The sequence below is a fragment of the Mustela erminea genome, chromosome 17, assembly GCF_009829155.1.
Source record: "Mustela erminea isolate mMusErm1 chromosome 17, mMusErm1.Pri, whole genome shotgun sequence".
Lineage (NCBI taxonomy): Eukaryota > Metazoa > Chordata > Mammalia > Carnivora > Mustelidae > Mustela > Mustela erminea.
Window position 1 is genome coordinate 34,237,282 of NC_045630.1, and position 24,543 is coordinate 34,261,824.

The 24,543-nt window shown below is 53.2% G+C and overlaps 1 protein-coding gene and 1 long non-coding RNA gene across 2 annotated transcripts in view; one reads left to right on the forward strand and one right to left on the reverse strand.

The window, feature by feature from the left end:
- Positions 1–24,543, reverse strand: part of PLXNA2 (plexin A2) — a 212,270-nt gene that overhangs the window by 183,543 nt on the left and 4,184 nt on the right. The window contains exon 2 of the mRNA XM_032318661.1: positions 2,502–3,769. Within this exon, the coding sequence (XP_032174552.1) occupies positions 2,502–3,734 (1,233 nt within the window). The 5' untranslated portion in view covers positions 3,735–3,769. The remainder of the gene's footprint in view (positions 1–2,501; positions 3,770–24,543) is intronic.
- LOC116576452 lies at positions 8,442–15,473 on the forward strand. Its single transcript, XR_004280164.1, has 3 exons — positions 8,442–9,350; positions 9,893–10,110; positions 12,317–15,473. It is a non-coding gene; the product is annotated as an uncharacterized LOC116576452 (long non-coding RNA).

A 24,543-nucleotide genomic window follows, 5' to 3' on the forward strand; every position in this document is an offset into this window, starting at 1 on the left:
CCTTTGCTGCTCTTTGGTCACTAGCCCGGGCTTGTCTCTCTGCAAGCCACTGGAGCCAGAGAAGGGTGTAGGCTTCCTTTTCACTCTGGCTCAGAAGCAGGCAGGAATCAGCAGTTTCCTCCTGACAAGGCCCCCGCTGGGCATTGGGAACCAGGCAGGACTCTGCAAGGGGGTTAACCCTTGCATTTCCTCACAATCTCTCCTTATTGGTTGGAGACCATAAATTACAGAATAAAGAGTAAAAAATTTTGGAGACTATCTAGTTCAAAATAAAGAATTTCAGAGACTATCTAGTTCAGCCTCCTAGCCTCCTCATTTAATATAAGTGAAATAACAGGGGTGCCTGGGTGGTGCAGTCGGTTAAGCATCTGACTCTAGGTAGTGGCTCAGGTTGCAATCTCAGGACCCTGATCTTGGGATTGTGAGATTGAGCCCTTCGTCGGGTTCCATGCTCAGCCGGGAGTCTGCTTGAGATTCTCTCTCCCTCTGCCCCTCTGGCCCCTGTGTGCTCTCTCTCTCTGTCTCTCTAAAATAAATAAATAAATAAATAAATATGTCTTTAAAAAAAAGTGAAATAAGAGCAAATAACTGGTTTTGGGCTATTATGATTAATATCAACAATTTTAGCTTCCATTTATTGAATGCCTATTATGTGTCAAGTATGGTGCTAAGCATTTTATATACATTTTCTATTTGATCTCCCTAAGTCATAAAAAGAGGGTATTATTATCTCTATTTTAAAGGTGAAACATTACAACTCAGACCAAACACATGGCTTGCCCAAAGTCACAGAGTTTTAAGTGGTAGAACTGATTTTAAAATACAAATCCGCTGGACTTCAAAGTCTACTGTCTTAGCCACTATCTTACCATACCAAGCAAACGATGGTGTGAACAGAAGCATAGGTGAGGCATGACCTGTTTTCTCACTTTAGGAAGTGGTTTTTGGTTCCACTAGCAGGCACCCTCAACTTAGGGTACTCAAAAGGCCATATGGGGCCCTTGGCCTCAGATTTTTCCCCAGGTTGCAGATCCAGAGTCCACAACACTTTGCACAGAAATCTATCTTGGCACCTGTCACCCATCCTAAGAGGTAACTAGCAACGGTAAACCTAACTCGATGCTAATCTTTGCCATGTATTATCTCATCTGATCATCCCATGAGGTAGGCATTACGATCCCTGTTTCACAGATGATAATGTGGAGACATTAAATTACTTTTGAAGCCAGGAAGCAGCACAGATAGTATTTGGACTGTGATCTTTGTCTCTGAGGCCCAAACTCCTAGCCACTGTATTATATTACCAGTATCTGCCTCTCTCTCCCTCTCATTCTCTCTCTCTCTCTCCCACTAGATTATGACACATGTGAGAGTACTTATCACATCTTTTTATGGGTGCATCCCCAGTGCCTGGGACGGTGTTAGGCACTCAGAACATCTTCAGTACTCTCTTGTTAAATGGGTGGATGGATGGGTAGATGGAGGGGTGATGGATGCATAGAGGGAGGGATGAATGGATGGACGGATAGATGGATGGGTGATGAATGCATGGAGGGAGGGATGGATGATGGATGGACAGACGGATGGACGGATCATGGTGACCACTTAGATGGCAGCATCTTGGCCCTCTGTCAGGGCAGTGCTCATCACTGCTGTTCTTGTATCTGCTGTCCTTAGGTCTGGATTCCTAGCTTCCCTTCTTCTCATCTTTTCTCTTTGCCCAGACTCTGGATTCTTTTTCCGTAGTATTCCATCTACCAGTCCAGCTTGACTCCTTTCCCTCTCCTCCGACTTACGTATCTCCCTGACTACTTGGCACTGGCACCTGGCTTCCCAGTGGTCCACAAAGCCCTCCACGTGCACAGTCTGGTTCCCGTCATCGCCCACCAGCCTCGATACTTACCATCCTTTCTCCCACATTCCCTGATCCCAAGCCCTGGATCCCACATGCTCCCTACCTCTTCACACACACCAAGCATGCCCTGAATTTTTCGCCCTTGCCGCTCCCTCTGCGGAATGTTTTCCCCAGATATCAACATGACTCACTTCCTTACCTTCCTCAGTCTTTGCTCAAATGCCACTTTTTCAATGAACCAGTCTTCTTGGGTACGGCCCCTCCCTCTTCCCTGCTTTATTTTTCCCTACAGTAATTACTGCTGTCTGAGAGCCTACACCTCTTATGTATTTCTTTGTCTCCCCTCACTCATGAAAGTGCCATGAAGGCAGGGCGCTTGGCTGGCTGGGTCACTGCGGAAGCTGGCAGGGCCTACAAGGGCACCCGCTATGCATTTTTGGAACAACTCAATGGATCAACAGACACACTCCAAGTGTTGGGTATAGGTCAGGCTCTGTGTTCCTGGTTATAACCAGATAACGTGAACCTAAAACCCTTCTCATCTGAGTCCCTGGGTGGTGGGGAACCAGCTGTACCATGGGTAACCAGCCTGAAAATGGAAGGCCAGTGTCGGATCAGGAGGAGGGGGAGGGGAGCGTCTCCTTACCGCCTTGGTGCACTGGACGTCCTTCCCCAGCAGCCAGTTGAGCTCCAGGTTGCCCTCCCCCTGGTAGCAGGACTGCAGGCGCTCCTTGATCTGCAGGTTGATGGCCCGAATGGGGAAGGCACAGAGGGCAGAGTCGTCCGGCGGGTGGTGATACTGCTTCTGCCCTTTGGAGAAGACGGCGAAGAGCACGTCATCGTGGCTGCTGATGTTGAAGGCCTGGGCCAGGGAGTCCCCGGGTTTGGCGAGGTAAGCGGCCTGCAGGAGGCGGTACTCCACGCCGGCCCGCGTGCAACCGAAGGGCAGGGACACGTAGGAGTGGAACTTGGGGTCGTCCTGGCAGAGGCGCACGATGCGGGACGTGTAGAACAGGTCCCCCGCCGAGTTGATGGCCACGCCCTCGGGGGTCTCGGGCTGCACCGTCAGGAAGTAGACGAAGCCCCCGCTGGCGAAGCCGTAGATGTAGAAGATGTCGAAGTGGGAGACCAGGGCCAGGGTGTCGGAGGGGATCTTGATAAGGGAGGAGACAAAGTCGCTGTGCAGCTCATAGTCGAGCATGGCGGAGGACTCGGGGTCGCGGGGCAGCTTCCGGCTGGACAGGGTGGGGAAGTAATCCTGCTTGCCGTCCACGGCGGTGCCGATGAACAGCTTGCCGTCCTCGCCGTCCGAGCGCACGATCACGCCGTACATCGTGCCGGTCTTGTTGACGCTGGACAGGTAGTGCTCCTTCTTGTGCGATGGCTCCACCAGGATGAACAGGTCGTCCAGCCGCAGCAGCTTGCACACCCCCTGGTAGAGGCTGCCGCAGGCCAGCAGGCGGTTCTCTGAGTAGTCGATGATGAGCAGCTTGTTGACGTTGTTGGTGAGGGTCAGCACCTCGCTGCAGGGCTGCACGATGAGGGGTGGGTAGCACGACTTGTTGTCCTCTTCTGGCCCCGTCTTATGAGCCACTTGGATGGTCAGGTTGCCCGTCAGCTTGTACACCCGGTTGATGGCCCCCACGTACACCGCCCCCGTGCCTCGGTGCACCGTCAGGTGGTTGAAGGTCCAGTCCCGGTTCTCCGAGTGGAAGGTGCTGAACTGAGGCATGCCGGCGGCCCCGGGGGCCAGCAGCACCCAGACCACGGAGAGCAGGACCACCGACCAGCTGTCAACCTCTGCAGCCCGTGGCCAGGGCCTCCTCTGTTCCATTCTGAGTGGGGCGGGCAGGAGGACACGGAGCCTCTCAGTTCTCATCTACTCCACCTTCCTGGGCTGGCCCTCACATGGTTCTGGAAAACACAAGGCAGAGTGGTCAGAGGGGATAAGAAATCCTGCGAAGGCGAGGAGGATGGCCTGACCCAGGGTCCCGATCCCGGCTAGCTCTGAGTCTCTTCCTTCTCTATTTTGGTTTTTCTATTTTTAATATACTTTCCCCCTCTTTGGGATGTTCAGGGAATCCTGTTATCTATTTTGGTCTCCAGCCTTGATGCTGTAAAATACTTTCTTTCTTTTTTTTTAACTTTACAAAGCATCTCTATTTCTGTCTTCTTAAGACATCGTTTTTTATCTCTCAGAGAGGTTAAAAGACTGTTTAAGTCCACCCAGCCAGTCCATCCGAGTGTCGGCACTAAAGCCAGTCTTCCCTACCCAGGTGTCACGTCTGTCCTCTCCCGGTCGAGTGGAAATTTCTCCTGTTTTTGAAAAGCTTGTTTAGAAGGCCCTCTTCTAAGCTCTCCAGGTCAACTACTCCCAGAGCCTGAGGTTGCCAATAAAATTCCTTCTTATTTCCGACTACCCAGCCCCTCGCACTGCTGCATTTCAGTGCCGTCTCAGGCTCTGTCCTCCGCAGGGAAGGACACCGAGCTGTTCATCCTGAAAAAACAGTGCCCCCCACTGCCCCTCAGACTCGTCCTCTCCAGAAACGAGAATTCCTGAACGTGAGCTGTTGAAACTTGTTAGAAAAGTGAAATACGGGGACCCTGTCAGGACTGGGGTTCTCCTGTGTGGCATTCAGGGGCCTGAACGGCCCTGGGGAGAAGGATGAATATTCCTCCCGCTCCAACAGCCTGCTTTGGGACAAGGGGATGGCGTCACCACCGTTCCAGTGAGCAAGTGGCCAGGTCTGGCCGGAATTGCTTCCACTTCGGCTTCTCTCCAGGTGAAGCATGGGAGGAACCGACCTCCTTGCTGAGGGGGGCTGGCTCCCTGAGTCCGGCCTGAGCCACCTGGGCAAGAGTTCTGGGCTTCAAACATGTGGGGAGAAGCAAAGGGAGACGAGTCGACAGTCACCCTCATTCCAGCCACTGTGGGGGCCCCGCGATGGTTTAAGGATGCATGAAGTCCATGCCTGTCCTGCCCGAAGTCCAGTCACTCTCCTGTCCCGTCTCCTCTGCTCCTTCCTCTCCTCTGACCCCCAGGTCTGAAAGCTTTTCTGTATTCTTAGGAAGCTGCCAGAAGGGCAAGGTGGGGCTCCTGTGGGAGCTTCCACTCTCCCGAGCAGAGAGGATGGGAGAGTAGAGCTTGTCCCAGTCTCTGAGGGCACTGCCTCTGATTTCCAGGGACAGGGACAGCGGCAGAGGCGGCAGCGGCGGGAGGAGGCAGTGAGCTGTCTGGCCTAGAAATCTGCTCTCTAGCTGGACAGACTGTCCAGCAACCTTCTCAGACAAGTCCAGACAGAACTCTGAAAAGGAGTGGAAACGCTCAAACTAAGGATGGAGAATTTGCTCCAAGGCAGCTTAGGAGAGCCGTGTCTCCTTCAACTCCCCCCTCCCGCACGCCCCCTGCCCCCAAATCTGGCTGGAAGGGGGTAGAATTAGAACAGGCGCAGTTTTGGAAAATCTGCAGTTTTGCTCTGTATCTTTAGAATCTCTCCTCCTCGAGGCCTTGACAGCCACCATGGAGCCAGAGGGAAGCCCCACCTGACCACCCTCCTCGAACCAGGCTCCACTGGGGTGTTCTGGGGTGACTCACGAGGCCCCAGGCTTCCTTGGAAAGAGGAAGGCAACAGCGGCATGAGGCCCAGGCCGACCTCAGCGACTCCGACACAGCCCTTCCGGCCCCACGCGCGCACCAGCAAAGCCTCCCGACAGACAGGGCTTTGGGCTTTCGGTTTGAAAACGAGAGGTTATTTTTAGTGACGTCCTGGGGCCGGTAGCAGGACGTGAATTCCTCAAGAGGAGCTGTGGAAAGGAAATAACAGAAGCCTCACATTCTCCAGCTGGAGCGGGAATGACAAGAGACCATTCTGGCCATGCCCCTGTCTCTGGGCAGGAAAGCTCCTCTGGCCACGCGGAGGCCAGAATGTCCCCTGAAGAGCTGTGAGGAAGGCCGTGGAAGAGTCCGCAGCCTGCACTTGGGGTTTGGTCTTTTAGAAAGTGTGCCCTCAGACTCCCTGGCCCTGAGCTGAACATTACACTTCTGCCTTCGCCATAGCACACACGCTGCATACATGCTTAGCCCGTGGCTGGAGGAAGAAGGTCCTGGTAGCAGAGAGAGCACCAAAACACACAGTGTGAGGTTAAGATCAACCATCTCACCCCCCTGCCCACTCTCCTCCTGAGGCACAATTTGAATAGTGAGTGACTTTTGTTAGGCACCATTTGGGGACAAGCTGGGCTCTGGGGCAAGTCAACTTCACCTCCGTTTCTGGCAGAACGGGGCAATGACTGAAGGTATCTCTCAGGTTGTCACAAAAGAGAATGAGATGATGTGGGGAACCTCTTAGCATGGCGCTTGGGACACAGTGAGTGCTCAGCTTGGGCCCACTGTTACTATGATCACCGAAGCCTCCCCAGGAGACTGTGCTTCAGGAATCCTGCCAGAGCTCCTGAGCTCCCTTTCTGCTCAGATTCTTCCTTTTCATGGGAATAAACATTGTGGGTAGACAGTGAGGCCCAGGTCTCCCTGACTCAGTGAAGGTGCTCAATCTGGGAAGCCTAAGTCAGGGGAAAGGGAACAGATCCAGAGTGATTTTCTCTATCATACTACTGCAACAGTCCCAACGTTGCCTCTCGGCAGCCTGCCCGAAGACTGGTGGAAGTGTGTTTCCTTTAGTTTCTAGAGTTTGTCATGGAGACTGTGGTCCTGGTAAGGCTGGTTGGGCCAGGATTTCTCACTAGACCACTATAGTGGCCTGCTTACCTCTTACTCCTTAATCAGCATCTACTCTGGGACCGACAGCTCCCGGGACCTTCTGCCCTTGTAGCAGCAGGTACTGGTACACAGGAGTCAAGAGGAGGCACGGTCTACAGTGCAGGGGTGGCAAGGGAGGCTCATGGTCCACTTTGGGAATGTGGCTCTCACAAGGACAACGGACTTAACAGCCAAGTTGAGAGCCTCCGTCACTCTGTGCCAAGGTTGATATTACCATTCCAAAGCAGGGCCCAGCTGGCAAGGATCAGGTCTCCTATCTGAGTTCAGAGGAAAGTAGAACATTTGTGCCTCTGCTGAGAGGTGGTGTGCTCTAATGGTTAAATGCCTGAGCTCTGAACTTAGCTGCTTGGATTCAAACAGAGCTGACAGCTGTGTAAACTTGGTCAAGGTACTTAGCCATTCTGTGATGCTCTGTCCCCATCCATATAAAATGGGATTAGTAGTAGCATCTATCTCATAGGATTATGATGATGAAGTCAGTTTACACATATAACACACTTAGAATGATGTCCAGTCCATTTGAAACGTTCCAGAGACATTAGCCACTATTATTAATAATTTGTCAATATTTCCAGCTCTTCATGGACTCCGCCATTCCACGATCTGTCTCAGAATGAATTTTCCAGCCTCGGTTTGGTAGAAGTCAGCAAACATGTGCCTAGGAACTTGGTATAACCAGCATTTCTTCCCGATACCAACTATCTAATGTCAACCTGGGAGTTTTCCCTTAATGACATGTCCTTTTTGTCATCTCTCTCTGTGGCTGTGTGTGAAGTCAGTCTGTCAGAGGCATTCTCAAGAGCCAAAACGTGCCTGTTCTTTCTTTCCCCCGTCCCCTGTCCCCATTCAGGACATGCTGCTCCAGGACATTCGCCCTCTCGGCCGAGCCTCTGAAGACGTTTCACTCAGAGCACTCCTGATACCAAGGAGAGGCCACCCCCTGGCTCTCTGGGAAGCAAGTATCCCTAAATATTTTATTCGGAGGGCTTGATGACACCATCTCTATGATCAGGATTCAGGAGGCAGGTGTTGGTGACAGCCCATGGAAGTATCTAATACCTTCCAGATCAGCTGCTGTAGGTGTCGGTGGCAAAGTGGGGAGAAGTGACAATCAGGCACTCCCAGTTCAGCTCAGGGCAGGAGCCTCTCCTCCCTGCCTACCCGCTCTGATGCCTCTTCCCAGGAGATCTGGGTGACATGCCTCTGTGCTTTCACTCGGTCTCCGTTATTGCAAAAGGAGCCAATAGGAAGGAGAGTTAGAATCGGGGTACCATTTTTGCTAAACTGAGTTGAAGTTCATGATCATAGATCTCACACCCTTGGACCTTTCTGCAGCAACACCACCACCACCATCTCCATTCTATTGTCGCTGTCCCCGCCTTCGTCACCACCACTTGCACCATCATCACCAGCAACCTCTTGCCTATGACATTCTTCATGACAATAATGGCAAAAGGTGCCTGTTATTACCACAGCACCGACTCAGTGGCTCTCATGGCCAGGATCCTGAGGAGCCAGATGGTGACAGAGCGAAGGTAAGAGTGGCCGTGAGGCTGTGACGTTGAAGAGGGAGCTAGCTGCTGATCTTGAGTTCCACTGTCACCTCCTTCCTCACCCACTGTGGGGGTGGGGGGCGGGCCGTCCTTTGTCCCAACACCCCTTTCTTAGGAGTAGAGCCTATAAAGCAGGAATCCGGGCCAACGCTAAAGGAGATTATAAGATCACTCCAACTCACTTCTTTTCTCTTTTCTTTCTCCCTCCCTTCTCTCTTCCTTCCTTCTTTCCTTCCTTCCTTCCTTCCTTCCTTTCTTCCCACCTTCCTTCCTTCCTATAAAGAAACCACAGACCATGGAAAGAAAAAAAACAATTGTCCAACGTGACCCAGAGTGAGTCAGAGACAGGCTAGACCTTTTGATAGAAAGTCCCATGCTTCTTCGGTAGGTGAAAGAGTCCCGGAAGTCAGTTATGTTCTGCCTTAAGACTGCCCCGTTTGGGGTAAAGAAGGTGCCTTTGATGGTGGCAGTCCCCGGATGGGCAGAAGGGAGCCCGCCACTCGGCCTGGGCAGGGAGTGACTATGCAGGGCAGACTCAAGGAGGTGAGGGACTCGGGGCCGAGGGGGATGGGATGAAAAAGCCAGTCAGTGGCTCCTTTCTATGTCCCGAGAATGACCTCCTCTAAGCCACACCCATTGTCACATGCGGGAATGGCACCCACGTTTTGACTCGGGGGCTATGCTGTCCCAAGCCACATCCTTCTGGGGTGCAGACAACCTCACAGACAGGTCAGAGGCAGTCTAAGTGACAGGAGGCTTCTTCTTCCCAAAGAGTTAGAACTGCAGCAGGAGGGACGAACGTTAGATATTAAGGGGAACAGCCTGTCTAGAGAGGACTCCTGGGCTTCATGCCAAGGAGACTATGGGCTCTTCTAACAGGGAATTTTCCCAGCAGCTGTCTAGGAAGACGTTTACCCCGAGGCAAGGGATTGGTCCCAGTGACCTCAGAAGTCTCCTCTGGGTTTAAGATTTCTATGAACTAAAGTCTATGAGGATGAAATGTCTGCGCGTGCGATTCTGGGGGCCTGGCTTGTCCCCTGTGGGCGGCACGATCCTGAAGGACCTGTCATCATGTCATCTGTGCAGTCGTACATGCAAACATGCCGGACGTCACTCTGTCGAACACGCACCGCGGAGGTAGTCCAGGCACGTTGGGTAGCACAAGGTGAGCGCGAGGGCGAACGCCAAGGCCCGGGGTAATGCCGACAGCTGAAAGGCCTCAATTAGAGTGAAAGGAGTTATCTGGTATTTAAATAATTATTAGATTGAAGGAATAATCATGGGTTTGAGCTGATTTTTTCCCCACTGTCACCCTGATGGCGTCTATAATATTATTATTCAAATGCCCATGATTCTCATTGAGGAGAGACCAGGATGGAGAGGATAGAGTGGGGGAGGGGGCGGCGAGCACGGAGGGGCTGGGGGGAGGCTCATTTAATCTCCATGTGACAGGGCTGCAGGAGGGACGATTAGTCTTTTTCTTATTTCAGCTGTCACTCATGCACAGACACCGAAGATTGTTATTAGCGTATTTTATGCACGCGATTTAAAGGGAAAGGGGGGGGACTGTGGGAAGAGGGAGAATTTCCTACAGAAAATAAAGGGACCAAAGGAACAATTTAGATGTCACTGCTGTACCAGCTGCGTTTGCTTCATTAATCGAATGTCATTTTTCCCCCAGACTCTGTGCTGTTATGTGACGCTAAGTGACTACATCTGGCCCCAGAGCGAGGGGAAGAAGGTGAGGGGAGCCCGAGGGGGAAAACGGGCCTCTTGGCATCCATCCCTGAGGAGGTGGCATGGAGGATGCTGGCTGATACGGTGGCCCTACGGTGTGTGTTGAGACAACGTCTGGTGACACCTTCTCTCACCGTGAGATGTGAGAGAACACACCCACCCGGATGTGCCTGGGATTCCCGTCACAGGTGGGTGAGCAGAGCCCGTGGCCAAGCACTGGGGAGTAAGAGAAGGGAACATTGGGAGGGGGGTTGGCTAGGGGTTCCAATCGGCAGTGAAAGAGGAGCCCATGTTCCGGGCAGCGAGGCAGTGAGGGTCTGGGTGACCAGAGCTGTGTGTGGTTTTCTGCTCTGGATCCCACATGATGACATGACAGCCAAGGACTCACCTCTCAGACGGCACAGTGGGCAGAGGCAGAGTGACGGGGCAAAATGCAGAGGTTGGGTCCTGGCAAGAAAGGCAGAAAGGCAGGTGTTCGGAGTTCCATCATGACCCCCCCCCCAAACAATTTGTTGCAAAGTCCTAACCCCAGGGCCTCAGAATGAGACTGTATTTGAAGATGGTGACTTTACAGAGGTTAATTAAATTAAAATGTGGCCATTAGGTTGGGCCCTAATCCCAATGACTGGTGTCCTAATAGAAAGGGGAAATTTGGACATAGAGGCCGACAGGCACAGAGGGAAGATCAAGCGGAGAGACACAGAGAGAGAAGATAGCCATCGGGAGGCCAAGGAGAAAGGCCTGGAACAGACCCTCCCCTCGTGGCCCTTGGAAGGAGCCAGCTTTCCAGACACCTCGAACCGCAGCCTCCAGAGCTGGGAAGTCAGCCCGCTGGTGGCACTTGGTTAGAGCAGCCCTAGGGAGCCAACACAGCAGGGGCACGGAGAACATACTCCCCCATCTCCCATCGTGGTTGCGGGTTGTTCTTTTAAAGGAATTGGGCGTGTAGGCAGGCCCGTGCAGGCACGCGTGTCTGCATACGCCAACTCGGGGCCCAAGCCGTAGACATGTCAATCTCCATGTCTCCGTGGGAACTGACGGCAGCAAACATCCTCTTTCACCTGCGCCCAACTGAGGCCCAGAGACCTGTGGCGCTGCCTGTCACTGCTTTATCCCCGGGGGATCAGAGATGGCATTTCTGCCTCTCGCTCATGGAGCTCTTCCTGCGAGTGGCTCCTGTCCTGTCTGCTGCACCTGCCCAGAGGAGTAGGGGAGTCACCTACAGGCCCCTAGAACCCGATGGGAAATTCTGTGCTCCCCTCCAGCTGACACCAGCTCCTCTCCCAGCTCTGTTACGGGACCACTGCCTTTTTTACCCCAGGTGACGGGTTTTCTGTTGCTTCCCTCAACCCGCCCCCACCAACCCCTGCTCTCCCAGTGGGCTCCAAAGGGGCCCTGGAAACCACACCAGCTCTCCCAGGGCCTTAGCAAAACATGTGGTGTTTGTCCTCTTCCCTCTCAGGCCATAAAAGCTTGGAGTTGTCTCCCTGAATTATGAAGGGTTCCAAAGACACGCACACACACACTCGAGGGGCGGCGGAGGGGAGGGGGCTCGGCTCCTTTCTGGGGCAGTGCCTGGGCTAGCTTCACAAAGTCAAAACAAGATTCATTACCCTGGGGCCAGGAGCAGGGAGATACACCGCCTGACCCTGCAGACCTGCCCCATATGTCATGGGCCTGTCAGAAATCTCCCAGAATTCCCTTTATTATCTAAAGGTCGCCCCCCGGGCAGCGCTGAGAGAGCCCATGGTCTAAACTAAACTCCAAGAGCAATCAATTTCAAGCAGCTGCCCGCCCCGCCCCCCTTCCCACTCCCCCTTCTGCAGGCTTTGCCCTCTTCAACCCCCTCTGGGGGATGGCCAAGGAGGAGCAAGCCTTGCCATGGCTACCTCACCCTTGGGGCAGAAAGCATTGCGGGGAAAGTTAGCGGGACTCTGAGCATCAGGCCCTGGGAGCAAGCCTGCCCTGGGCACTGCGTAGGGCCTTGAAAGGTCACTCGGCTTCTCCTGGGACTCTGAGCTGGCCCCTGCTTCAACCATCTGAGAAGTGGGGGCACTGTTCTGGCATTTTAGGATGAAAGAACAGAAAAAGGAATTCTCAGGCTCCTTCCAAAGGCAGGCTGGGCATCATCAACGTGGGGATATGGCTTTGCTAAACTGAGTTGGATTCGTGCTAAGATAAGAGCCTTCGTACCCCGAGGGCCACGAGTAGCGTAAGTTAGCCACTGCCACTGCCATTTGTTTCCTATAGCAAAAAATAATGAAGAGGAGCTGCCATTCTTCTACTATTTATTAACTAATTGCTGAGTGGCCCACTGTGCTAGATCCGTCGCACATGCAATGGAGAATCCTGTGCTTACCCTGCAACGTGAGTGTTCTCCTCTCCATTTCACAGATGAAAAACCCGAATCTCGGCAAGACTGAATTGCTAGACCAGGGTCATTCCGCTAGGAAGCGGGACCTCCTGACGGCCATGCTTTCTCCGCTAGTCCACTCTACCTACATATTCAGATGTTATTTTTCAAGCAAACCCTCTCATCACTGGTCTGGGAAAACTCAGCAGAATGTTAAGGAAGACCTGGCAAGTGCTTGATTTCAAAGGTCAAAACGTGAGCCTCCCATTTTACTTTGGTACTGAAGCCGGGCCGGGGGGTGGCGGGAGGGTGTGGGTCGGGATGATTGTTACAAGGTGGATTCTGGGGCTGCTCTGTGGCAAGAGGTCTGCTAGTTTGCAGTCACTTTTCAGAGACATTCCAGATGACCTTTCCAAGGAGCCCAGAGACGTTTCTCCTGCCTTCTCACCCCATCCTTACTGTACCTGGGAGAGCCATGGGGCTCTGGGGTTGAAATGGGGCAGGAGAGCAGGACACAGGGTAGAAAGTACCCTACTAAATTGTTAAATAAATTACGGTTACCACACAATGGCATATTATGCTGCCATTAACTGTAATGTTTTCAGAGAATAATGACACAGCTCCGATTCACAGCAGTGGGAGGGAAAGCAAGAGAAAGGGAGAGGAAGAAAGAACCCAAACAAAACACCAGGCATTCCTCTCCGCTCTCCGCCAGTGGCCTGGCTCAAAACCTCACTCACTTTCCCGGCAAGCTGCCCAGTCTTGCATCTCTTGAAGGAAAATTGCAATGGCCTTGGCCATTCCTTGGCATGTCCTCCTTCTCTTGGGGACCCTCCTGCCTCTCTGCTACCCCATGGCTCCCAGAGCCGGCCACTGACCGCTGACGTGCTCCAGGGACAAGGAGCACTCCCCACCACTGCAGCTACATCCTCACGGCAGGGAAAGGAGCCACTGGGGCCAGATCAATGTGTGTTTCTTAAACCCCGTCCTTTTCCAGAAGTCAGGCTTCCCTAAGTTCAAGAGTGGGTCTCCTTACCAGCAAGCCTAGTGTCATCTCGCTGACACATGTAAGACTGGCTCAGACTCTCCTCGAAGACGGACCCCAGTGAAAGCCACTGGCAGCGAAGATTTGGCCGCAGATACCCTACCTGGTGTGCCTCGCCCTGCATCACTTCCTGTGCTTCAAACTCCTTGTCTATTTGCCAGGCCCGTGGCTGGAGTGTGATATCCACCTATGGCAACTCCTTCTGCTGCCCAGATAGACTCAAGGCGGACTGCCAAGTCCCCAAGTTCAAGTTCTTCCCAAGCTGGCTCTTCTTTTTACAGCTTCCCCTCCCCCTCTCCCAGAGTGACTCCTCTCCCAAAGAACCGGTTCACGTGCTGAGTCCCCAGGACATCTTGCAGAGTTTCACCACCCTAGCTGCTCTCCCTGGAACACCTGTCCCCACAGTCTTCTTGGCCTATCCAAGCCCTGTGCATCCTTCAAAGCTTCGGGAAGCCTCAAGTTTCTCCCCACCCCTCATCGCTTCTCTTTCCTCCAAAGTCAGCCAGAAAGCATTGTTTTTAGCACACGCTGCATTGCTGTTGTTGGCTCTCTTGTTATAGGACTGTGTCCTACTCTCCATCGAATTAGAGGCTCTTAGGTAAGAGTTCAGGAATAATCCCTGGCTCTTCGGCATCCCGTGATGGGCAGCATGATGCCTCTCCCTCAGTTCTGTGCTCGGCCTGAGTCATGACAAGCAGGGGACAGGGGACATGGGGATGCCCATGTGCTTTCCTCAGCGACTAGTCTGCCCTGCATCATGGCATGAACCAACGCGCTTGGCTCCATGATTTGCCGTAACTGATGGAGGTAATGAAGAAGGGGGTGAACAGTTTGGGAAAGGCCCTGAATGTTGGTCATCTTGAACCCGCTGGGGAAAAAGCCAATGTCACTGGGAGGTGGATGAAATGGGGCAGAAGGATGAAGAATGGTGGGGGAGGCCCCAGCTCTGTCAGTGAAGGACGTGGAACACAGATGGACCTCGTGCAGGAGAGCTCCAAAGAGCTCTCACAGATCACACAGAATGCATATGGTAAGTGGCCAACTTCACAGGTCACACAGAATGCATATGGTAAGTGGCCAACTGACAGCAAGAATGATCAGGAGCAGAATGGGGTGGGGTGAGAATCTCCCTGGAAAGTTCCGGAACAGGGCTCTTCCAGAAGGGGGTCAAACTTATGGTGGTGCATGTGGGGCCAGGCAGCAGACACTGTGGGCTTTGGGGACAGACCTGGGCTCAGGTCTTGCTCAACCACTTCCTAGTTCAGTGATCTTGAACCTGTTATTTAACCATTCTGGCCCCGATCTCCCCAGCTGTGGAAGGACACCGCTCAGGGCTGTGGTGAGAATCAATGAAACAATGGATGTGCAAAGTATTCCACAAACTCCACCGCTTTGAATAAACACCCGTGACCCTTGTTTCTGTTTTTGGAGAAACACTGCACAAGGACATCATCCCCTTGACAGCAGCCGGCTGCCCTGTGTATGCTGGTGACAAAGGCTGGAGGCTCTGTGTCAGCCAGGTGATGCAAGATTCTTAGGACGGGGAAGCCCTCTGAGGTCCTGGCCTCTCAGGAGGAACTGGGTGCCACTGACCCTTGTCACTTTTCTCCCCAGTCTCTGAGCCCCACGCTTTCCAACTCACCTCCTACTTTCTCTCATCCTGAGGGTGATTTAAGGGCCATTTCTGCTGCTCTTGGTGATCCATCCAGGTGCCCTTGGCAGGAAAGCAGGAGGGAAGGAGGAAAGCGGAAAGCTGGCCCTTGGGAGAGGAGGAGCAGGAGCCCGTGCCGAGGACCTTCCCCGGGCTGGAGCTCCGCATTCTCCAGACTCTTCCCATACCGGGTCTGGCCACCATGAGGGGTAAAGTCCCCCCCCCCCCACCCTTCTTCTCCAGTGCTCTTCTGAACTGACAACCAGCCTCCGAATAAAAAGTTGTAACTTCTTTTTCAGAGGAAGCTTCTTAAGCAGGCTGTGCCCCACCCTGTGCCTTCCCACCTTCTGTTTCTATTCTTCTCTCTTTGTCTGAGACTCTGAGCTCCTGCAGAAAAGATCCTGAGCTGCCAGGCAGCCTCTCTTAAGTAACAGGCATGTTCACACCCCTGCACACGGAGCAGGAGGAGTGCTCTGGAGCTGGATAAAAGGGACACGTGTGGACCAGGAGGGGTTGCCATTCTGGAAAGAGATCTGTCCACTGAAGGGGCTTGTCGGTGCCCAGATGCACAAGCACGTGGTCTGCAGGACCCTTACCACCTGGTTGTGGCATCAGCCCCTCGGGGAGACCCGTGTAGTCCCATCAGCTTGCAATGTCTAGGACCCCAGCCCTCCTGGGAGGGAAAGTGAAGGACACAGTTATCAGAGAGGCTGACACAGGGGGAGAAGAATGTGCTGGAGGGAAAGCTGGTGGGGGGTGGGCGGGTGGGGGTGATGCAGACTGGTGCAGCAGGAGAGGGAAGTTGGGGGGTGGTGGGAGGGTGTGGGGCCTGGGGCAGGAGATGAAAAGAACTCCCTGAGTGAGAATCTGGCCTGGATGATGAATGGGGTGTGAGAGAAGAGCCTGGAAAAGGGTAAACAGCCAGGAGGGAAGCAGGAGGGAGGGAGGGGTGGGGAGAAAGAATGTTGGGGTCAAAGAGCAGAGAATGCTCTCTCGGAGTGATTGGTTCAAGATCCAACATGTTGCACGGCGGCATTGGTGCACATATGCACAGAGACGGGCTCCGCCACGGCCTCCCCTCCCATGGCCCCGCCAAGGTGTGAGCGAGTCAGCTTCTCTGCCAGACCCATTCTGTGCCCTCTGCGAAACCTTTCTTCTGCTGTTTTGTTCTTAGAACCCAGGAACCATCCCCACCCCCCGCCCTGTAATAGAAACTGCCATTGGCACAGTGATACTAGAGCTCACTAAGAATGTCCCATATGCTATGTCACTGGCATACTCCTCCCACAGCCTGTGCGGGAGAGCTGACGCAGGTGAGAAGGCAGGTATACCTGAGATGGAATGTTCTAGCAAAGGTACCAAGTGTGGAAGTGAGACTTGGGGCTCACGTTAGCCCTGCTGCTCTGCTCCCTGGAGTTGGAGGTGTGACCCCCCTGAGATCTCCAAGGTGAGACTACTTGCTTCAAGGATCACTCACTGCCTCCAGCTGGGCAAGACTCCAGTCATACTCAGGAATGCCCTTTGGAATGGGGGTGGGGTATCAGGAGCTCAACTCAGAGTTGAGTTCTTGCAGACTCCCATGAAAGAGGGAAAGGTCTGGAGCGTCTGGCCATCCACAGAAAACCATTCAGCTCCCATCCAGCCCTGGCTGGTGGGAAGGAGAAGGGCTAGAGGCGGCCCCCAGAGCTAGCACCGGTAGTGGCCGATGGAGAGTCCAGAAGCAGGACTCTGTAAGGACAGAGGCTGGGATACCGAAGCCCCCAGGGCCCTCTAACTGCTCTCACCTGTGGGGCAGAGAATCAGCTGCCTCCTCTCCCCCTCTGAAGACCTACCCGCTTCTCCCAGTCTCTGCAACCAGCCCCCACCTGCCACGGGATGTGTGTCCCACCCACCTTCCCTTAGCTCTCTCCCCTGGTCCTGCTGCTCTTCAATTCCCAGCCCTGGCAGATCACTGATTAATTCGGGGCTGTTTAATAACCCTTCCATTTCGATGAAACAAGCTGTCTTGTTTTCTTTATTTTTAACACCGACTTTCGTTTCTTTGCTAAGCATCGTACTGTCATTTAAATTTCTCTGTCTCCAACCAAGCTGATAATAGACTGGAGTGAGCAGCTGCTTCCGTCCTGTTTATGACAATGATTAGAAGTTAGAGCTGTGCAAGCAGAGAGCTGACCAAGACTCCGTTCTGACGGGTCTGCCCCTGCTTGTAGACTCAGTGCTCACTTGAACGTGATGATGAGAATTCTGGCTCCAGAGGAGCCCAGGGCTTAGCCCAGCCTAGCCTTCCTGGCACCCTGCTCAGAGGGGAGTCATGGAGGTGGAGGGGGGAAGAACCGGCGCTGTTTACTGCGGAATTAAGTCCAGCAGCTGCGGGTCATTCTCACGAGCCCGGGCCAACGCGCCACTTCACTTCCAGCGGAGCCTTTATCCTCGGCTGTATTTACCAAGCAGCAAACAGGGACTCCAGGTTATGGGACCCAGAAGTGGTGGGGATCTCAGCCATCACCTATCGTACCTTTCTGCTCCAGAGAGGAATCCCTTCTTCAGGCCCGGTAGTCACCTTCCAACCTCTGTTTAAATTCCCCCAATGCACCAGGGCTCATTCCCTCCCTGGAGGGCCCCATCTGGGTCAGGTTAGTCCCTCTCTCTTCGGGCCCGCTGCAGTACTTACACTGAACTTGTGCGAGCATCCTTCACGTGCATCCCCTGACTCCCTTGACATATTGCAAGCCTGTCATGAGCTGGACGGGGACATGCCTTCCTCCCAGAACACTTGGCGCATGGTACATATTCGATAAATGCATGTTCAATCAAATTAAATCATGTTGCACCAACCTCAATCGCTGCAAATAATGCACCTTTCTTCTACCTGGGCCGGGCTCCTGGAGAAGTGTCTGTCTTTCTCTACCTGGGCAAGTGTCCTGCCTCTTCCTGTCCTAAGGCTGTAAATGGTGGGCTTCCCAGGGGCCAGGACCCTGCTTTTCCCTTCAGGCCCTGAGGGACTCCACAGCTGGTGGAAGGCTCGGCCAAGAAAGCTGCGGGCATGTGGAGGGAGCCAATCAGGTGGCCTGGACCAGGTCCTCTGGATCCCAGTTCCCCTGCTCACCCCCTCCGCGTTGGCCCTGTGAGAAAGCTCACAGGTGCCAGGTGCACAAACTCTGGCTGGCCTGCCGCTCCCCGGCAGCCTCCCAGCCAGCCCCGTCTGCAGGCAGCTGCTCTGGCCATTGTCTCACCCTCTTCAAGTGCTGAATGCTGAGTCTATAGAGACCGAGACACAAACAGTGCCCACAGTGCCTCCAGGGGAGGGAGGGGCGGCCTGGCCTTGCCAGAGCCATTGACTGTGCAAATAGCAAGGCTCCTGGTGGATGGAGGAAAGCTGCTTGGAGCAATTGAAAAGAGGGGGGCTTTTCTACACCACGCTGAGCAGCTCCACGGAGAGGCAGTCTGGGTGCCCTAGTGCCCGCGGACTGGCAGAGAGCGGGAGACTTCGATTCTCAGGGAGTACTGCTTCACCCTGAGGTGCCTGCTGGCTTAAACCCGAGGGAGGGAGAGAGAGTGGTGCCTGGATGGCTCAGTCGGTTCAGCGTCTGCCTTTGGCTCAGGTTGTGAACTCGGGGTCCTGGGATCGGTGCTTCTGTGTGCTCATTCTCTCTCAATAAATAAAATCTTGAGAGAGAGATAGAGAGAGAGAGAGATGGGGAGGTCACTGGGCAGAGCTGTGAACTGGGAGACTGGAAGGCCACTGGCTAAGGGCCGGAGAGTGCTGGGCTCGGCTGGGGCAGACACACGTCCTTGCACGTGGAGGGCTCTGCATGGCCACTTGCTGTGTGGACCATCTACGCACCTAGTTCGGACTCGGGTTTCACATCTATGATAGGAGCCTGGGTAAAAGCTGCTATCAAATCCTCAGAGACCATTTCCAGGTATTCTACATTTAACACCCATTTCTTTTGTAATTCAAGTTGTTTTCTCAAAAGTGATTTAGGAAAAAAAAAAAAAATCAAGGCACCCCGTCACTCTCATTTTTCCACAGCTGGCTCTTGGACAGGGCTGTCAGTTCCCAGGACTCGCTCCTTCCAGAACCGCTTTCTGGGGTTCTACGCTTCCCACAAGGGACAAGGCTCCTTGTGCCTCAGCTGGATGGGAGGGCAGGGGGCTTCTTGGACCGAGAGATGACAGCTGATGCATCTCACCAGTCATCCTCCTGTTGTGTCCAATGATCAGCGCTGGCCTAGGGTCTAACCCCGGAGGCCTAGGGTCCAGCCTGGGCTCTGGGACCCAGCTCCTGTCAATGCCCTTCATGCCGAGTCTGCCTCACAAGTACTCACGCTCTGAGAAGCGCTCTCTCTGCAGGAGAGACACAAGCCTTCCTGCAGGCAGGCAGCCAGAGGGGCCCATGAGATCTGCCCCTTCTGCCATGGGAGGCGGACTCCCAGAAGTATGCCAGCTTACCGGTTCTAGAACAGTAGCAGTCATCCAGTCATCTCGACCCTTAAAGCCAAAGCCACCAAAACTCTAAGGGTAGCACGTCCAGAATTCAAATTCCAGCCACACTCGTTAAATTTACCCATGAGCCATGCATGTGGCCTCAGTGACAGGATCACTACTGCCTTTCCTCTCAGTTTCCTGAGGAAACTGAGTCTCCACTGAGACTTTTACCTATTTTTCTATAGAAGAACCTTTAGCGTACAGATTTCCTTCAAGTAAAATCTTATTTTCTCAGAAAGTTCCAAACAAATTCAGAGAGGGAGAGAGAGAGAGAGAGGAGAAAAATGTCCCTAGCCTGGCTTTATTCCTGCTCTAAATTTTAGAATAGTTTTGCACATTTGCAACAACTGTCATTTTTCCAAATCCCCTGTTTTCCTATGCCTGCCTCCAAAAACAAAGGGCAGTGAGGGTCCTTGAGTAGTCATGCAAAGCTTTCATTTCCACTGTACAGATGGACAAACTGATTACAGGATGAAGGGCAGGAGCCACCTCTCTTAGCGAGGGCTCCCTCTTGCCCCCCTCCTGTGATCAGAAAGCAAATGGTGGATGAGCCCCAGTGGGCAAGTGAGAAATCTTTTAGGAAGAGGAAGAGTGACAAGTGTGACGGAAGGCCCTTTGTTCCTGGGCATTAGGACCTTTTTCTGATACCAGACTCTTCCTGGCCATCTGTTTCAACACCCTTCTCAGGGGTTCCAAACCTCCTACACAAGGGTGCCAGGTGTGGCTTCCCAGCGCCACAGGTAATTCACATCATTCCCCCCAAGTGTCTCACAGCTGGGTCCTCTGGTGCAGGAAGCTGAAGGGCTCCACACCCTGATGGTGGGGGGGGGGGGTGTCCCTCAGAATGGGGTGGTGGACTTGAACTGTATTCATTTCTGGATAAAACTCAGAGGAGTATTTGCCTAAGAGAAACCCCAGTGGTATGGGTTTTCATTCCACAGAATGTCAAAGGACTTGGCAGGAAGGCATAGGGTGCGCGGGCCAGTCTGACCTCCTCTCTCTGGGAACGCACCACCAACGGCCAGTATGGCGCGTGTGGAGAGCAGGTAGAGCTTGCTGGCCCAAGAGAGGGCTCTTGTGTCTGGGGACAGGGAGGGAGTGGTCTTCCTGTCTGGCCTTGACCAAGGCTCCTGCTGAGGACAGTGGAGAAAGTAAGTTTTTCTCCCTCAGGTATCTCTGTTGCTCAGAAGAAAAAAAAAAAAAAAAAAAAAAAGGGTAAGCCTGGGGAGCAGTCATGGGAGGCCAGAGGTCAGAGGCCAACGTAATATTTACCCAGCCCAGCCGAGGCCTTTCGCTTTTATAAAGCAGGAAACCACTTCAAAGCAGCAACATCCCCTCTTGCCACTTCTGTCTGCTCTCTGGTCCCCCTGCCTTACAGGGAGTGCAGGGATTTTTTACCTCTTTCCTCTCCTCCTGAACTTCCAGTCTCTCCCTTAATGGGGGGAGCCTCTGCTCTGCCTCCTGCTCAGAGAAGTTCCACAGTTTGTCCAGAGTTGTGGAGCAGTGATAAAGCCAGGGCTTCCCCGACATTCTGAGCCCGTCTTGTCCCTAGATTTTTCGTTGGCCCCAAGAGTGAGTGGCCGACCACTTTGGGACATGGGCAGGTGCTGGGTTAGCTCCTTCTCTGAAGCCCGCATTCTACGACCCGAGCTGAAAGCACAAAATGAGGACAGGAAGAGGCCCCAGACCCTAGAGCCCAGTGCTTCCGTGCATATGAGGGGAGGGATCATAACCTTCTTTCTTCATACACGTACACACACGTATGTATCACATACACATACAGATCCACATATATTTACACACTCATAAGCACAGATTAAAGACCTCTTGAAGCCCAAGCATTCCCCCTTGTCCCATCTGTCCCAAGGCAGGGTCTGCCCACCCCAGATCTTATGTGGCCATTTTAAGCTACAGGGAGAGTATGGCCTTCCACTATAGGATTGGATAGAGTTTTTCCATTGAGTTGAAATCTTCCTCATTTTAACCTCCTTTTTCCTTCATCCTTCCTGCCTTATTTCTGGACAGAAACCTAAAAAAGAGATTGGTCCCTTCTTCAAGGTAAGAAACAGGGCAAAGATGGCTGATGGACTTGGCTCGCCTGCCCAGACAAAGGGGTAGGGGTAAAATCTGATTTCTTTTTCTCTCGGGTCTGATCCACTTCATGAGTTCATTCAGGTAAAAGTGGGTGAGTTAAAAGGAGGATTTTGGACACTGAAATGTGAACACAGATGAGTAATAACATTTCCTGATGAACCACGTGGGCATCTCGCAGCCAGGACCGGAAAGGGATACAATTTGCATAGAATGCAGAATGGAAAGCCCTCGGGAGTGTGGGTCATGGCACTCTTGCTCTCGGATGTTGAGTAACAGAGAACAAGGACATGGGGGTCTGCTGAAAACTCCAGAGAACGAGGGGAATCGGGGGTAGTTCTGAGAAGCTGAGGAATGGGACAATGTGAGACAGTCGTTCCTGACAGTCAGCCGAAGTTGTCAGGCATGTGAGTCTCTCTCCTGGAAATCTCCTCCTTCCACTGACCAGAGCCAAAGTTTCCAGGAGCTTCTGTGCCTTCACCTTCCCGGTCCCCCTAGCTCACCGTTAACGCCATCCTGCCGTGTAATAAGGTTTTCTTGGAGGCTGCTTGGCTTAGGTAATACCCCCTTCCCCGAAGCTTACTATTTCTCGGAGGGAGCAGCTCTTACTTTTTCATCTTTGTTTTGGTGCAACTCCATCGCCAGCACCGCACAAGTAAGTGACTGAGTTCTATTTGTTTACATGAAAATGGATTTCAGTCTCTGCTTTTGGTGTCTTCCTATTTGGTTCGATGCAAGGGCAGGACAGGTGGCGTACTGATCCATATACCAAGGGTAAAGTTGGGGGGGATGTCCTGGGGTCCTCCCTCCTCCCCTCTTCCACCCCCTGCAAACCCAAGCAAGCCACTAAGGAAGGGAGGGTGCTTCAAGGCAGGAGGAGAAAGCCTGGGGTGAGCTCCTTGACCGCGTAGACAAGCACTGGAGGCACCTCTGTCCTCTCTCTCTCTCTGTGTCTCTCTCAGCTTCAGAGAGAATGTTGTTGTGGGGGGCACGGAGGAAAGAGGTTCATTCATGGGCTGCTCACGCTGAGCCCCAGGATCCTTCCCCCCCGCTCCTTCTCAAAGACAAGTTGAACTTTCCGAGGGCAACTCCACTGCCTTTTATCTCTCACACTGAAAGGAATTTTAGCCAAGGAAAAGCAGGAATAAATTTTCATAGCATGACACATTTATCCTGTTTCTCTTTTTTCTTTTCTCTTTCCTCCCTTCCTTCCCTCCGCTTGACCCCAGGTAAACAGGAGCCGAAGGGAAGCGGAGATGCGGCATCAGAGGCTGGTCAAGAGCTGAAAAGATGTGGGTCTCTGGCCCCCTGCCCGTCCCCAGACGTCGATCTTTTTCCAGACCCCTGTTAGACGGTTATTATCTCCTAAGATGAGAAAAGCCTCGGGACTCTGTTCCCTCTCCAAACTGTCCTCTGCTGAAATGAAAGGGGGGGGGGATTATGATTCAGAGAAAGGCTCCCACAGAGAATATGAAGATGAAGATGAAATCAGCGAGGCAACGGTGACATGTGTTCGGTTCCTGAAAACTGTTTCCAAAAGAGTCACCTCAGGAGCAGTTTTGCCACTACACCTGGGAAGATCTTAAAAATCCACATTTAGGGAGCTGGAAGGGGGTGGGAGGGGGAGGCATGTGAAGACACCTTGGGCTTGGGCCAAGAACTTCCGTTGCTGATAAAGAAAGGCAAGAGCCTCTAGGCGGGCAGGCCAGCGGAGTGCACTGCCTGCTAACTCGAGAGGGCAGCCCCTTCCCCAGGGCCCACCCCCAGATGCCCCCTGTCGGGGCCGGCTGGGGCACCCCCACTTAATGCCGCCGACGCCTTTCCCAGACGGCGGCCCAGAGGTCCCACTGGCAATAGGACCCTGCCAGTTGTAGTCTCTGGGTAGTGACAGCTGGGAGTTCCTAATATATCTATTTCTTTCTTCTCAAAAAAAAAAAAAAAAAAAAAAAAAAAAGCACAAAAACCACTGTTTAGGGCCAAGCCTGGTTTTCAAGAGCGCCCTCTAGTGGAGATAACCTGCTACTTCAGCTTCCCACTGCAGCCCAGATGGAGCCTCATCTTGCCTGGGAAGACTGAGCAGAGCTCCCTTCTGCCTACTCTGTTCTTTCCCACTTCTTTCGGTGTTTGCTCTCAGCTCTTTGTGCCCCGCTTACACTGTCGGTCTCTCCGTCCTTATCTTCCTTTGCCGTCACCCTGCTTCTCTGTGTGTCTGTGACTGTTTCTCCATCTGGACTCGGGCTTTCCACATGTGCCTTTGCTCCTGCACCTTGTTGGTCTGCCTGCTTGGTTCATCTGCTGGCTTTTTTTTTTTTTTTTTTTTAAACTTCTGAAGTTCCAGACGCCAGGTCTGATGAACTGGAAATGCTCTGACATGACCTGGGATCAAAGGACCCACTCTCAGAGAGCCTATATGGGGACTTGCCAGCCGGATCACAGAAGCACTAGGACAATCCACTGTTCTGGAGAAGGGAACTTGGACAGGAACTCTCCCTTCCTCTGTGCCCCAAGCAAACCTTGGGCCATCTGGGTTGATACATGTGTTTGAAACATTGTTGAACCTGAGCTTGGGGTCTTGAGTGGAACCAGCCTGCTTCCCTCAATCAATTCTCCCCACCAGCCCCCCTGCTTCCTGGTCACTGAGAGGCATGCTGGCATGAAGCAGCGGGCAATGCCTGGGTGAAGGGACAGCTGGCGGGGGCTGGGGGAAAGGGGGTGCCCCTGCCAGGGAAGAGCAGGGAGGGTGCATGGGGGCCAGGACTGAGCCTCTGGCTGGAGCAAGGAGAGACAGAAGAAGTGTTTTACTGAGCTGTCGGGGGTGGGGCTGGTTTGGGGGGGAACCCCCGCAGGGAACACCTGCTGGGCTTCTGGGTTTCTGAGACAGATCCTTTCCCCCCTAAGCAGGAGATCTGGCCAAGGCAGGGCAGGGGGTTAATGGTTAACCAACTGCAGGAGCAAGGAACTTCTGCACTGCTCAGGCCTAAGCCCTCTCTCAC